Source organism: Furipterus horrens, unplaced genomic scaffold (assembly GCF_987537825.1).
Source record: "Furipterus horrens unplaced genomic scaffold, mFurHor1.1.pri manual_scaffold_6, whole genome shotgun sequence".
Taxonomy (NCBI): Eukaryota; Metazoa; Chordata; class Mammalia; order Chiroptera; family Furipteridae; genus Furipterus; species Furipterus horrens.
This window is the reverse complement of record NW_028327176.1, coordinates 117,695,519-117,709,200: the sequence shown is the minus strand read 5'-3', so window position 1 is coordinate 117,709,200 and position 13,682 is coordinate 117,695,519. Positions and strand designations below refer to the sequence as shown.

At 35.5% G+C, this 13,682-nt stretch overlaps 1 protein-coding gene across 3 annotated transcripts in view; it reads right to left on the bottom strand.

Moving 5' to 3' along the window:
- FAM135A (family with sequence similarity 135 member A) overlaps positions 1-13,075 on the bottom strand; it is a 94,122-nt gene extending 81,047 nt beyond the window's left edge. For 2 of the 3 annotated variants that reach the window (XM_090282643.1, XM_090282644.1), the window contains exons 1-2: positions 5,564-5,627; positions 3,988-4,103 (exon numbers count right to left, since the gene is read on the bottom strand). In XM_090282643.1, coding sequence (XP_090138769.1) covers positions 3,988-4,064 — 77 coding nt within the window. In that variant the 5' untranslated portion in view covers positions 4,065-4,103; positions 5,564-5,627. Of the gene's footprint in view, positions 1-3,987; positions 4,104-5,563; positions 5,628-12,823 lie in introns of those variants that run through there. The other variant, XM_090282646.1, reaches the window with a different exon arrangement.
- Positions 13,076-13,682: the final 607 nt, after the last annotated feature.

Below are 13,682 nucleotides of genomic sequence, written 5' to 3'. Positions count from 1 at the left end.
ACAATAAAATACTGCATAGGTATTACTTGAAAGTTTAAGTTTCTCATCTTGCTATCCTAGGTAATCATTTGATATATCAGAAAATAAATTAGTAAAGATATTTTTATTTCCTAATATAAATATAAATTTAGGTAATGTATGTAAGTTTATCAGAGATGACAGTTATTTAACATAATAGCCAAATACAAGCACTAAGTTAACTGGCATAACTGGCATAAGTAATAAGGAAGTCAGGATAGAAAAAATAGTAAATTACATTCTAAAGAAAAACTCATGGACACAAACAGAATGGTGACTGCCAGAGCGAAGAAGGGTGAGGGGAGGTAGGAGAACATAAAAGGGGAATAAATGTGATGGGAAGGAGACTTGACTCGGACTAGTAAATACACAATATAATGTACAGATGATGTATTATAGAATGGTGTACCTGAAACCTGTATAATTTTAAGCAATGTCACCCTTACACGTTCAATTAAAATTTTTTTAAAAATTAAGAGTAAATTATATCCTTAAAAATATTCTTACGAATAAACAAGTCAAGCCATATATCTAATAACAGTAAGCTTCTAATCACTAGATTTTTGAAAAGTTCAGTAACATAATATTCCTCAAAAGTTCTCAATGGATAGGAAAAACCAAATTGTAGAATAATGGCAAATAATAAAACCAGCAAATATACATGCTGTATTTATGATGGTTGACAATAAAAGGGAACAATAATTCACTTAATCCTTACTTCCAGTTCCAAATCTCCTATATTTTATAAAATATCTCCATTAGGATATGTTAAAGAGAAAACCACAGGTCCAAAATCAAGTTACTTAATACCTTACCTAACTACACTTTCAACCTTCTCCCAGAATGTTATCTTAATTGGTCATTCTGGAATTTTCTGGTCCTTTACAATGAGGTAATCTGTCAAGCAGGCCCTCACCAGCTACCAAAAAAACCTAAGGCAATCTTCATGTAAGATCTCTTTTCCCCTAAAGGAAGGTAACTTTGCTTGAAACAATTCTTTCTTTTCTTTTCTAACAACTTTCTTGTCCCACCCAGTTTCTGCCTAAAAATGTCTTCCATATTGTACAGCTTCTGGGGCTCCTCTCTACTTGCTAGATGCGATGCTGCCTGATTCATAAACTGCTCAATAAAGCCAACTTTATCTTTAAATTTACTCAATTATGTTTTTATTCTTTAAAAGATATCTCACTTTGAACTGAATATATCAAAATGAACTAATCTTGAGTCCCACACCAGTCACCCTCTTCAACTTTATCACTTATCTTAGTATTTCTAATATTGTCCAAGTCAATGTGATTTAAAACTTCAGCATTATCTTTTAAATCTCACATTATTACAAATTCCAAATTTGCAAAAAGTAGAGCAATGAACTGATATGCCCATTGCCCATTTTCATCAATTAAAAAGATTTTGCCATATTTGATTTATCAGCACTTTTCTCCTTTGCTGAGCTTTTACAAATCCATACCTCTTCATATATATTATTAAATGTTTTTTTCTGTCACAGCATCATCTTCCACATGAAATCAACCATTAAATCCTACTATTTTCCCCAAAATGCCTCACAGAAATTAATTTTAAAAAACCCATTAAAGTGATATGCTGATTTTTAAAATGTTTCCAATATTTTTGTCCATCCCTGTATCCATATTTTTTGCAACAAAGTGCAGTATAGCTCCCCACCCATAAAGTCTGAGCTGGCTTTATTACTTATTTGGGGCAATACAATGTGGCAGAGATGACAGTGTGCTAGGTCAAAGCCTAGGTCTTAAAAGGTCTTCTTATATAGTTTCTTTCTCTTTGGAAACCTGCCTCCTCAACGAGAATAAGCTGAAATATGAGAGGTCATCAAACATAGCTGAGTCCACCAAGTAAGGCCATTTTGCATCTGTTAGCACCTAGAAAACCTATCAGTTCACTGTGAATTCATGAGTGAGCCCAGTAAAGATTAGTCAAGCCAGCCCACTGCAGCAGAACCAGTCAGCTGATCTACAAACTTGTGAGCAAATGTTTATTGTAGTGATGCCACTGAGACTTTGTATTTATTGTTAGCTGCATTATTGTGGCAATATATAACTAAGCAGAAATTGGTACCTAACAAAAACTTAATATGTGGCACTGGCTTGGAGACCAAAGTAACAGTTATAGTTACAGAACCAAGAAAAATAAAGAAGAAACTAAAGAATACTTAAAAATTGATAACCCATGTTATGCAGTGATGAAATATATATATATATATATATATATATATATATATATATATGCTGTCAGCAATAACTTAGAAGTATTTAGACGATGTACCTAGGAAACTTGTATATGAGGAGGCTAATTTCCAGGCAAAATGCTAAAAATGTCAACTGGTTGCTCTTTGCAAAGTATAATAAGATTTTTCAAGAAAGAGATAAACTAAAGAAATAACTAGTCATTTTACAAGCGGAATCTAGAGGGAATATAGAGACTAGGACTTACTGGGTTGGAATATAAAACTTTTTTAATCTCCTTTTCCTAAAGATTTTCAAAATGCATCCGTGGACAAAGATCAAATTATGTATGTGGCTATATATCCCTTTCTTAAGATCTGTAAAGGAATTAAGGCAGTGTTTTAAGTACACATTCTGTTTGACAAAAGGGTTTTTGGGAAGCTTAAGGGCATGATCCCACAGAATTCTGATCCAAGAACAGCAAAGATTGCATCTAGAGAGTAGTCATGCCTCAAAAAACAATTGTGGGTGTAGATTTCATGGAATGGATTATGTTAAAAATATATAGAAACTCCAAAAAGTTTGAAGTTTTATTGGCCAAAGAGACACTAGCCTAGACATGGTCTGGCCTTATAACTTGCTTGCCAAACAGAATGCAGTGGAAGTAACAAGTAGGCCAATTCAAAGGGCCTTGGCATCCTCTGCTCTCTTTCTTGGACTCCTGCCGCTGCCATGAGAGCAAGCCTAGGCTGTCCTGCTGAGGCATGAGATGCCATGCAGAGCTGAGCACAGTTGTTTTTATATTTTCAAGATGGCAAAGCCAAGTCAAGCAAAAACAAGTAAACAAACAAACAAAACAATGGAAGATTTCTCTCATTCTACTCCTGTTAATCACAGCTGCACTACTCCATTCTTAGTACAAACCTTCAGGTATAAAATCCTGAGTTACTGCAAGCACCTCTAAACTGTTCCCTATGCTTCTATTTCTTATACACAACCATCAGTCTAATATATCACAATATTCATCAAGTTAGTAAGTGATTATTACAATAACAGTGATAATTTCATCCTTACTGGGAAACCATGAATGGCTACCCTAATTCCTAGTGTCAGCTCTTTTCCGGACATTAAAAACTTTTCACAAACATAAACTCTCCTTTCTTTACCATCTTTCCTTCTGCAATTCTAGAGAATATCCAATCTCCTAAATATTCTTTAAAATAACATGTTCATTCCTAATTCCAAGACTTCATTCATACTGCTCTCTCCTACTTTTAAAAGGGTCATTCACTTTATCCTTTGCCTAACCAAGTATTATCCATACTTCGATCTCATTTTTCACATTCCTTTCCTAACATAACCTAGAAAGGTATTTTTCTGTTTGATTCCTAGAACACTTCCTACATACACTTACTGAATATTCATCATTTGTGTTTCTTCTTAGGAGTTTTGTGTATATATTTTATTTTCCCCATACACTAGAAGCTTTTAGAAAGGAGAAGCAAGATCTTACACATTTTCATTAAAGTTATTTTAATGATCAGTATAAATTTATAAACACATGTTAAATCTATCCACCATTATAATTATATCCATGTGGATAATCTCAAACACATTCTTAAAAACAAATTCCTCTGAGAAAGTAATTATTTGAATATACCTCAATGTTTTCCTTATATATGTTGGAACAAAAATATGTGATTAAATATAAATGAAAACTGTACATATTATTGTATGTAAAATATAGTTTTCACATTAAAATACATACCCTCTCTGAAATAAATCCACATTGTAGAACTTGTTTAGCTCCACAGAGAATTCTACCATTGCTTGAACTTCAGTCATTTTTAATTTATACCCAGAAGACAAATCTAGTAACAGCACCTTGGTTAAAGAAAGGGGAAAAAATTATGAGAACCTCAACAACAAAAATTTCAACTACAAAAACACTAATATTTAGACATATTTGAGTATTATATATAGGCAGAAAAGAAAAATGAAGCAAATTAGGTCAGTGTAGCTAACTTAGACTAACCCAACAAAACAGCACCAGAATCTACATTTACTCAACATACTTACTAATATATTTACTAAATAGCACAACTCTATAATTTAAGATGTGCCTTGTTAGAATGCTTTTTCTAAGGTTTGTTTCTCTTCATGAAATGTGATAAATACTATATTAAATTGCTAAAGAAACTGTTGACTTTATCATAAGTAAAATAGTAACTTAAGAAAAAATTAAGCTACCTAATTATTCTCTTCTAGTTCTACATTGAGCATAGAAGCAATTCCAGAGTCAAAAAATGAATTAACATTCTTTAACTCCCATTTATATTCATGAAGGTTTTCCTCCATTAAGTGAAGTTCTTAAATTTAAAAACAATATTTCCCCTCATTACAAAAGCCTAAAGTATTCATCTTCAAAAGGGGTAAAATAATACAGACAAGCAAAAAAAAAAAAAAAAAAAAAAATTTCACAGTTCTATCCACTGAAATATATACTTTGGTATATATATCCTTCATATGTTTGTGCATCCATATAACGTCTATAAAATGGGATCAAACCACATGTACATGTTATAACCCGTTTATTTCACTTAATTTTTTTGATGAACATCTGTATCAATAAATGTAGTTTTATAATATTTTTTTATTGTTAACTATTATACTGTGAATGTTATAATTTAAACAATCTCATATTGTTGGGTATTTCAGTGGTTTCCATCTTTTCATTATTTAAAAAAAAAGAACTGCAATAATCATCTTTATCAATAATACATGCTTTAAAAAGCAATTCAGAGTAGAAAGTATCGAAAGACAATTCTCCAGAGTCTTGCGTTTCTGTACTTCTTGCAAGCAGAGACACTGACTGCCTTTGTCTCAGATTATTTTTCAAGGATGTGTTTAGCAAAGCCTTAGGAAATCAGAGATAGTATCTCATATTGAAACAAGGGCAGATATGTTTATTATCCCAAGTAATAGAGATAATGTCTCCCCCTGAGGTATAAATCATACAGTCTTATTATTGTCCAATATAAATGATTCAGGTACCATTAACTCAGGGTTCCTCTTATATAACACAACGTTCTCATATGCAGGTGTAGCCTGGTATTCAAGCTACTGCTGTTGCTATGAGTATCAACTATCCTTCTCCTTGATCCAGGAGTCTCATAGCTTCTGACCATATCCATGGCACTTGTGGCAGGCTAACTAACTTGTTAGCTTGCAAGTGGGATAAAATCTTAAGACTCTTCACAATTCTTGAAATAGTTCTTCATAGAAATTTGACAAATAATCAAATCTATTATGAATTAAATGCAAAAGAAATGCCACATTCTTACCTCTGCTGATCAAAACTTCCTTTTAACATTATTAAATAACAAATCTTGGACTTCCAGTTACTGCTTCTTGTTAAAAATATATTGTCCCTCCTATGCGAAAGAAAAAATAACATCTCGAACAGAATAGTAAACATTAAAAAGTACACTTTAAGGAAACCTATGCTAAGTTACTTAAAATTCTCAATATATCTAAAAGATCTATATCCTCTGTAAGGCTTAGGAATAAGTTTTAGAGATTTTGTTTTCATTCAGTTTCACTGATCTCAATATTAACTATTATATCTTCATTAAGAATCCACTTTAAAGCATAATAATAAACAGAAGACTACTTTCTTAGTTCTGTGGTTCAGAAACAATCTTCATGAATACCCAAAACATTATAAACCCATTAAATTTTAAGATGTAGAACTCATAATTTTTAAATAACTCCCTGGATACAGTAAATAATTTCTGAATGAAATGTGTGTGTGTGTGTGTACATATGTTATGAGCTACTTAAAATATTTTGACAAAAAGGTTGATTGGATATGCTACGGGTAGTTTCTTTCCACTTTTCAAATATTTATTGCTTAAATTAAAAAAAAAAAACCTTTGCTCTTGGTATAATTATTTTAGATTCTAAAAATGTTAGAATAAAGACCATGTTCATTGTTTTTCACAGATTTTTTTTTCTTCTCTCCATCATAAAGATGTAGATATTACCACCTTCCATAACTGCTCTTTTGAACCTTAATAATCACATCAAAAAGAGTAAGTTACAGTTTTAAACTGAGAGCAATTAACCAGTGACAGGTGGATTAGTCTTGCTATCTAGTGTAACTCTGGCCATCTATGTTGGTTAAATCTGCATTGGTTAGTTCAGTCTAAATACCTGAGCTATGGTTGTACTTCTCGACTCAGTTTCCTTTTTGATTGTCAGAGGCCCTGACACTCTGCCTGGTTTTGTAAACTCCCTCTTGCAGAGGTTAAATATGCTAAGTCATCGGCCTGCTCTAAAATGGCCAATCCACCTGTTGCTTGTCTGACTCTGAAGATCACCACCACACAGATGGCTTTAACCTTCTTTTTGCCTTCACAATTACTCACACGCACAACACACTTTCACCAGTGACATTTTATTTTTAAAAGTGATTCACAGTGAAGATGAGTTTATCAGAGTTATTGCAGTAGAGGGGACATGTAAAGTAAGAAAATCACTGGTCTAGTAGTAGAGGCGACATGTGAAATAAGAAAATCACTGGTTCTACAAACTTTTGCTCCCACTCCTTAGTCATCCAAATGAACTCCTGAGACTAGTCATATGCTATACTGCAGAAATTATAGAAATATCTGGGAAGAGAATAGAATACTACATTATTCTCTTTGGGAGGAGAAGAGAAGAGGGAGACCTTCAGAGGAAGGACGATGAGAACAGACTGACAAACTTTTAAAAAGCTATGTGTTTTCCCTCTTGATACCAAATACAGATCAAATAACAGTATCAAAGAGAAACCAAACACAGACACTCAGAACTTTTTGGAGCACCTACTCTTATACCAGTAACTTTTAAGTATTTTATTTTATTTAATTCTCATAAAAATCTGAAAGAGCTATTATTACTCCATTTTACAGATGAGCAAACTAAGAATCAACATGTTTACATAGTTTATCCAAGGTCACAGTTCGGAAGTAATGATAAAGGACACAAACCTCAAATATGGAAAACTCCACAATTTATATTTAAACTTGCATATTTTAAAGCCTACACCTAAATTGTTATAGGAAATAGATTAAATAATCATCAAGCCATAAGATAAATATCCCCATAATAAAACAAAAACAAATCAGAATGCAACAAGTAAAAAGCGTTGCATTTGATAAATTACTACAGTCAAATTTCCATTTAATTAACATTATTCCCTAGTTTTGAAATCTTCAAATTCCTCACATCCTACATTCACAAACACCATATCTTAAGTTTTAAATGCACTGTTCTCTTCTAATTTCTTTAAAATTTGGGTTTAAACAGTTGTTGTCTAATAAAAGAGAAACATTACTAATCTTAGAACTGACATTAGATTAAGAGAGACACATTCTCAAAACAGAACACTTAATTTTGAATAACTGTGTTAATATAATAGAAAATCCACAGAAAAATATTTTTTAAAGATAATGTAGAGGAAAAAAGTTAGACACTTCTAAGAGCATTTCCATGGTTGACTTAGTACAAGAGAATGTAGTAAAGAAACAGAAAGAAATTTTATTGCTCATTATGGGGTACTCAATGAAAGCTACTTCTGACATTATATGGAAAACAGGATTTAATCACAAGCAGTTCATATAAATTTTTCAAGAACACATCTATGCCATAAAACAAACCTGCCAGTAACATAATACAGGATGCTTTTGAATATATCATGTTGTTATACTCATATACCTTAAAAAATCCAGTATAGCCCAAGTACTGAAAACTAATGATTCCTTAAAAAGAAAAAGATTTTACTTATTTAATTTTAGAGAGAGAGGAAGGGAAGAAGAAAAAGAGGGAGAGAAACATGGCTGTGGGAGAGAAACATCAATCCATTGCCTTTCATATGCGCCCCCTGACCAGGGAGGGCTGAACCGAAATCTAGGCTTGTGCTCTGACAGGGAGTCCAACGAGCGACCTTTCGCTTTGCAGGATGACATCCAACAGAGTCACACCAGTCCGGGCTAATTATTCCTTTTAACATGAAGAGAAATTCAGAAAGAAACATAGTCATCATCTACTACCTAGTTCAGGAATCTGCCTAGCATTCTTTAAAATATTTCATCTTTTTTTCTTTTAAAGATTTTATTTATTTATTTATTTTTAAAGAGAGGGAGAGAAATATTGATGTGAGAGAGAAACATCAATCGGTTGCCTCTTCCACATGCCCCAACCAGGGACCAGGCCTGCAACCCAGATCTTATTAGTTATCTCAACAAAGAAAAAGGCGCAGAATGAGAACAAAAAGAATTACAATACTTTCTCTGAAAAATATTCTAAGAAACACTGTTTTCTTAACTGCCTATGCTTTCTTTAGTCTACAATTAACTTTGGTATCAGACAGACCTAGATTCTAATTCAGACTCTCTAAGCCTAAATATTCTCAAAAAGAAATAATACTTATAATTGCTAGGTCAAAAGGTGAGGCTTAAAAAGATTTTATACACACACACACACACACACACACACAATTATATAAAGCACTAAGCATGGCACTTGGTGCTTAATAAATTGTTATGTTTTATCTCAATTTTTAAATATGATTTCATTCAAGGAAATGTCTATTCAGAATAATGCAACTCAACTCAACAGGCTATTAAAAGTTTCAACTGCATGGCTTCAAAATATTTTCATTTTTAGGCCGTAGGACTTTAAAGAGAGACGAGCTGGCCTCCAATTAAGATCTTGGGGAAAACTAGAAAACAACACCCCCCCAACACCACCCCCAAACAAGCAGTTTCAACTCTCTAATTCAAATAGTTTTCCTGATTTCATTTCTTATTGACATTTCTCTAGCTCCTCCTGCCTAAAGACTATTTTAGAATTCCTTTACCAAACTGGGGCCCTTGGCAAGCATTCCATTATCTAATTATCATACTTTGACATAAAAGTTATTAATTTACAGAACAGGACTGGTGACAGCCTACCATCTAATCTTATCTGCCTGAGGAAAGTAACTAATTTTCAGTCTTAAAGTAGATCTGAGTAAGAATGAAGGTGGTTTTAAAATATGGGTTTTTCAATTCCAAAAGACAAAAGTAATGGCAAAGGATTCCAAGGTATTAAATTGTGATTACCGATAAGCCCTCACTTTGCTGCTTAGATAGTTACAATTAGCAGTATGTATTTCCAGTTGAAGCCAATAACTTACTGGCAACTTGGAGACATCAAAGAGCAGGTGTCAGAGATACCACTGCTCTAAAAACAATCATAAATGAAGCAGCTGCATCCTATAAGAATGTCAAGGGGATTTCATTAAGGGAATATTTCCAGTTTAGAATATATTAAGAACTGTAACAAAAGACCATTTCATAAAACTTGACAGAACATAACACTATCAATAACAGATATCTATATAACAACAATTTAGAAATACTTTCTATATTATAGATGGTTGAAGAAAGCTAATTCTACATAAGGAAATATGCTATAATTTTCTCAGAATGCTCTCTTGGTTGATAGTTCATAAGAAATTGTTTCATCAAAACAAGAACGACCTAAGAAGTTATTCAAGTAGGAGGCATTTCTTAATGCTATATATATATGCCTGATACTTTTATATTTCCATTAAGAAAAAAGAGACTAATTTTTATTAAATTTAGCACATCATTGGTAACCAAGTATGTACCTGTTAAAAAACAGAAATCTTTAAAAATAAAATGGTAAAACCTACTGTGGAGTTGTTTCACTCTATTCCTCCTGAAAAATCTAGACCTAACAACTGTGCTTCATAACTTTTCTGAAAAACCGCTGGGCCCATTAACAATTTTTTTTTAAATCACTACTCTGTTTATTCTTATTCATTTCTAAACTTTCTTCCTGACAAATAACTCAAGGAAAACACTATTCATGCCAGATCTATAAACTTCCATCTCCATCCATTTCTTCAAATACACACATACATATCACAAAACTCACTCTTAAGTTTTTCCTCAACACCTAGAATCAAAACAAAGAAAATCCTTGCCTTTTCTTCCTCTAAAAAGTCCCCATTCTCAAGGGTCTATATCTATAGTAAACAAAGCTAAAATATAAGACACAAGAAACTTTGTAGTTAACCAAAGGTATTTGTATAACTCTTAAATTTTCAGTGTCAAATCCTGGCAAATAAAGGGCATAGTTGTTGTATAAACTGAATGCTGTTGTATCTGTTTCACTGTATAGGAACATTAAGTCCACAGTTCACAGCATTTTACTAGGATTTTCACAGAAATCTGAAATTTAAAAATATAAATCCCAGTGATTTGGGATTTAAGCATTCAATTACACTCTTATTATACAGTCTAAGAGATAAAAACTATAGTAAGTATTACTTAGCAATTTTTATCTGTGGTGGCCCTAAGCATTTTTAAGTGATTAAGGCTTATAATGCTACTGAAAGATTACTGGGTGGCCACTTTTTTAACCCACATATTAAAGGTAGAAACACCAAATCATGGAGGTTAAGTGGCTTCTCAAACTAATGTCATGAGTCATAAGAGTTTAGATCTTCTGACTTCTAGTCCTGTACCTGCTATCAACCATGAATCCTTATTTTAATTTCTAAGAGCACAGAATCAACTCACTGAAAAAAGGCCAACAAGAATTTGTAAGCATTTACTTTTCTAGTGAATAGCTATCTAAAAATAAAAAGACTTGCCTTTGAAAGTCAGGAAATATTCCTTCAGAAGTGGCAGTTACCTCTATTTGCATTGGAAAAATCATTTTTAAAAAACCTCAAAAACTGAGGAGTTCATCACCTTGTACCACACACAATAACTGCTGGTTTTTTCAAAAGAGCTGTGGTTTAATGACATCAGATTCTAAATTGTATCTCCCTCTACCTTTACCTCTACTATCACTTGGAAAAAGAAACTACAGTTTTTGCCTTGGTGTTTCCCTTTGTACAACAGAAGCTGAAAAATTTAATTCCTACTTGATATAGACAACATAAGGAAGAATGTACTATTTGTGGACTGCTTTGAGATTCCAGAAGGAAATACAAAATTTAGTTGATCTTCAACTACAGAATACAGGCAAACTTAACTGAAAGTAACTGCTTGGGCAGATGCCTTCAAAATAAGATACTATGTCATGATTTATATACAGACAAATTTTATATAAGTCAAATCTTGATCACAAGGAGATGAGAAAAAAGAATTCCAAAACTGTTTAGAAAGTTGTTTTGCCCAATTTAAAAATTTAATACATGTTCTCACATATTTCTCCTTCAGCAAGCACACTAATTCTATTCTTAACTTAGCAGAAAGTGTACTCATTTACTAAAGGGAACAGAGACCACCAGGAAAATGATGTAATCAACTGCAAAAGCAAATTATAAAAACTAATACCTATTATTAAATGAAATTAGTTGTTAAATTTCATTAAGATTAGTTCTTGAACAACTATATTTCCTAAAATTTTCAAATTTTAATATTATGTTTGTAGGTCAGACTTCAACAAATCTTAATCCTTTTTACTTTCATCAAGTCTGTACTCGTTTCTACTGGCATGTCAGGGAAGTATAACTCTTAAACATTAAAGCTTCATTATTGCTACTGTCACTCTATTGGTGATATTTCCAGTCAGTGAAGAAAGAAGATGAGATTTTATTAAACTGGAAGCTGAACTAAAAATCTTGAGTGGATACATAGCTTAGGTAGAAAGCAGAAGAGACCAGAACTATTCGAAATTTAATAAAAAGTTAAACGGATTGGAGTTAAGAGGCTTGACCTATCCGAATAGAAAGTTTAAAGAGTAAAAAATAATCAAGACTAGAAATGGGATCAGGATGGAAAAAGATGGAAAGGAATGAAGCTGGGGACCAAAAGAGAGCTAAGGATTAGGGGAGGGAGGGCCTCCAATGGTGTACAGTGGCGCACAGAATCAACTCAAGCGACGCTAAAGCGAAATGCACAATCAGAAACTAACAAAAGACAGCGAAGATAAAGTACTTAAAAGAGGGATATGAGGATAAAATACAGCCACGGGGAGAAATTACAGCGGCAACGGAGTGACAAACCTGGCCGGTGAGGGTAATGAACGTCGAGTAGGAAGAGCCAGACTATGCACAGAGAAAGAGAAGAAATCGAGGGGCGTAAAAGGATAACACTGCCTCCCCTCAAACCGAAGGACCGACCACCCAGGCGAAAAGGCACGTGGGAGGCGGGTACGAAAGGAGGGTGAGGAAGGAGAGAGGAGCGAGGATGGACCAGAGGGCGCAGGGCAGGCGAAGTCTGGGAAACAGTACAAGTGAGGTTCACGAAAAGCCGGCCAAGGGACGCGCCTCAGTTCAGGGGCGGCACGGATAGCCCGGCGAGCGGCGCGCGCGGCCCCTTGCCCCTCTGGACGCCCTCTGCACCGCAGTCCGCACCGACCTTCAGCGGGCCGGGGACAAGGCTCCGACCAAGAGCAGCCGGGTGAGGGGCGGGAGCGGACGAGAAAGACGACGAGAAGGAGGCCGCTTCCTGCCTGGCCCGTGGGAAAGAGGAACAGAGGGAGGGGTCGTGGGTGTCGGGAAACAGAGGAGACGGAGAAGACAGTGAGGGGCTTACCTCTCGCCTGGCTCGGCCTCCTCCACCGCTTGTCGGGCTGAGGAGCTCCTTGTCCTACTGCAAGAAGACGGCCCTGCCCGGTTAAGCACCATCCCGCCTCGGGCCCCCTCACATCGCCATCGCAGCCACCGCAGCCTCCGCAGCAGAGCACCCGGTTCGTCACCGCCGCTCGGCTACTGGCCCAGCGAGCATGCGCAGTTGTCCCAGTCCTGAGGGAGCCCGGGCTGGTTGGCGTTACCTGCGATCAACAGGTTCCCGGCCGCGCAGCCCCGCCCCCGGCCTTGGCTCACCTCCTCCTCCTGCACATTCCCTCCCCTCTCAGAGCCTAGGCCCCGCCCCTTCCAAGCCCTGCACCCCGCCCCTCCTCCTCCTTTTAGCCCCTCTGCCGCTGCTCTAGCTCCAAAGCCAATCGAGATTTTAGAGAGTTTTGTCCCCCTTATGCGGCTCCAGCTCCCGAGTTCCCGCGAGAATGGGAGGTTTGCGTCAATAGAAAGCGCGAGCCCCAGCAGAGAAGCGAAGCATCGAGTGTAAGGGGAGAAGTGTAGGGGTAAGCAATTTAGGCTGAAAAATAGGGAACCAAAGGAGTGCTGACACTTCAGCAGCGTTTCTCACATTTTCCTTATTCTCTTATTCATCTACCTCCGTAGTCCCGGATAAAGAGCCTGGTTCCTGCGCTACTCACTTGGTGCTGTAGGAAAGGCAATTACGGGAGATCCTGACTGCCTCTGGTCAGCTGCCTTCGGGGACTATGTTGCTGCGTTTTTTGGAGAGATGTGGGTGATTCTATGGTTACTTGTCAGTTATTGACGCTCAAGAGAGTGGGAGGGGAGCAATGAAGTGAATCTTTGCCTCTTAAATT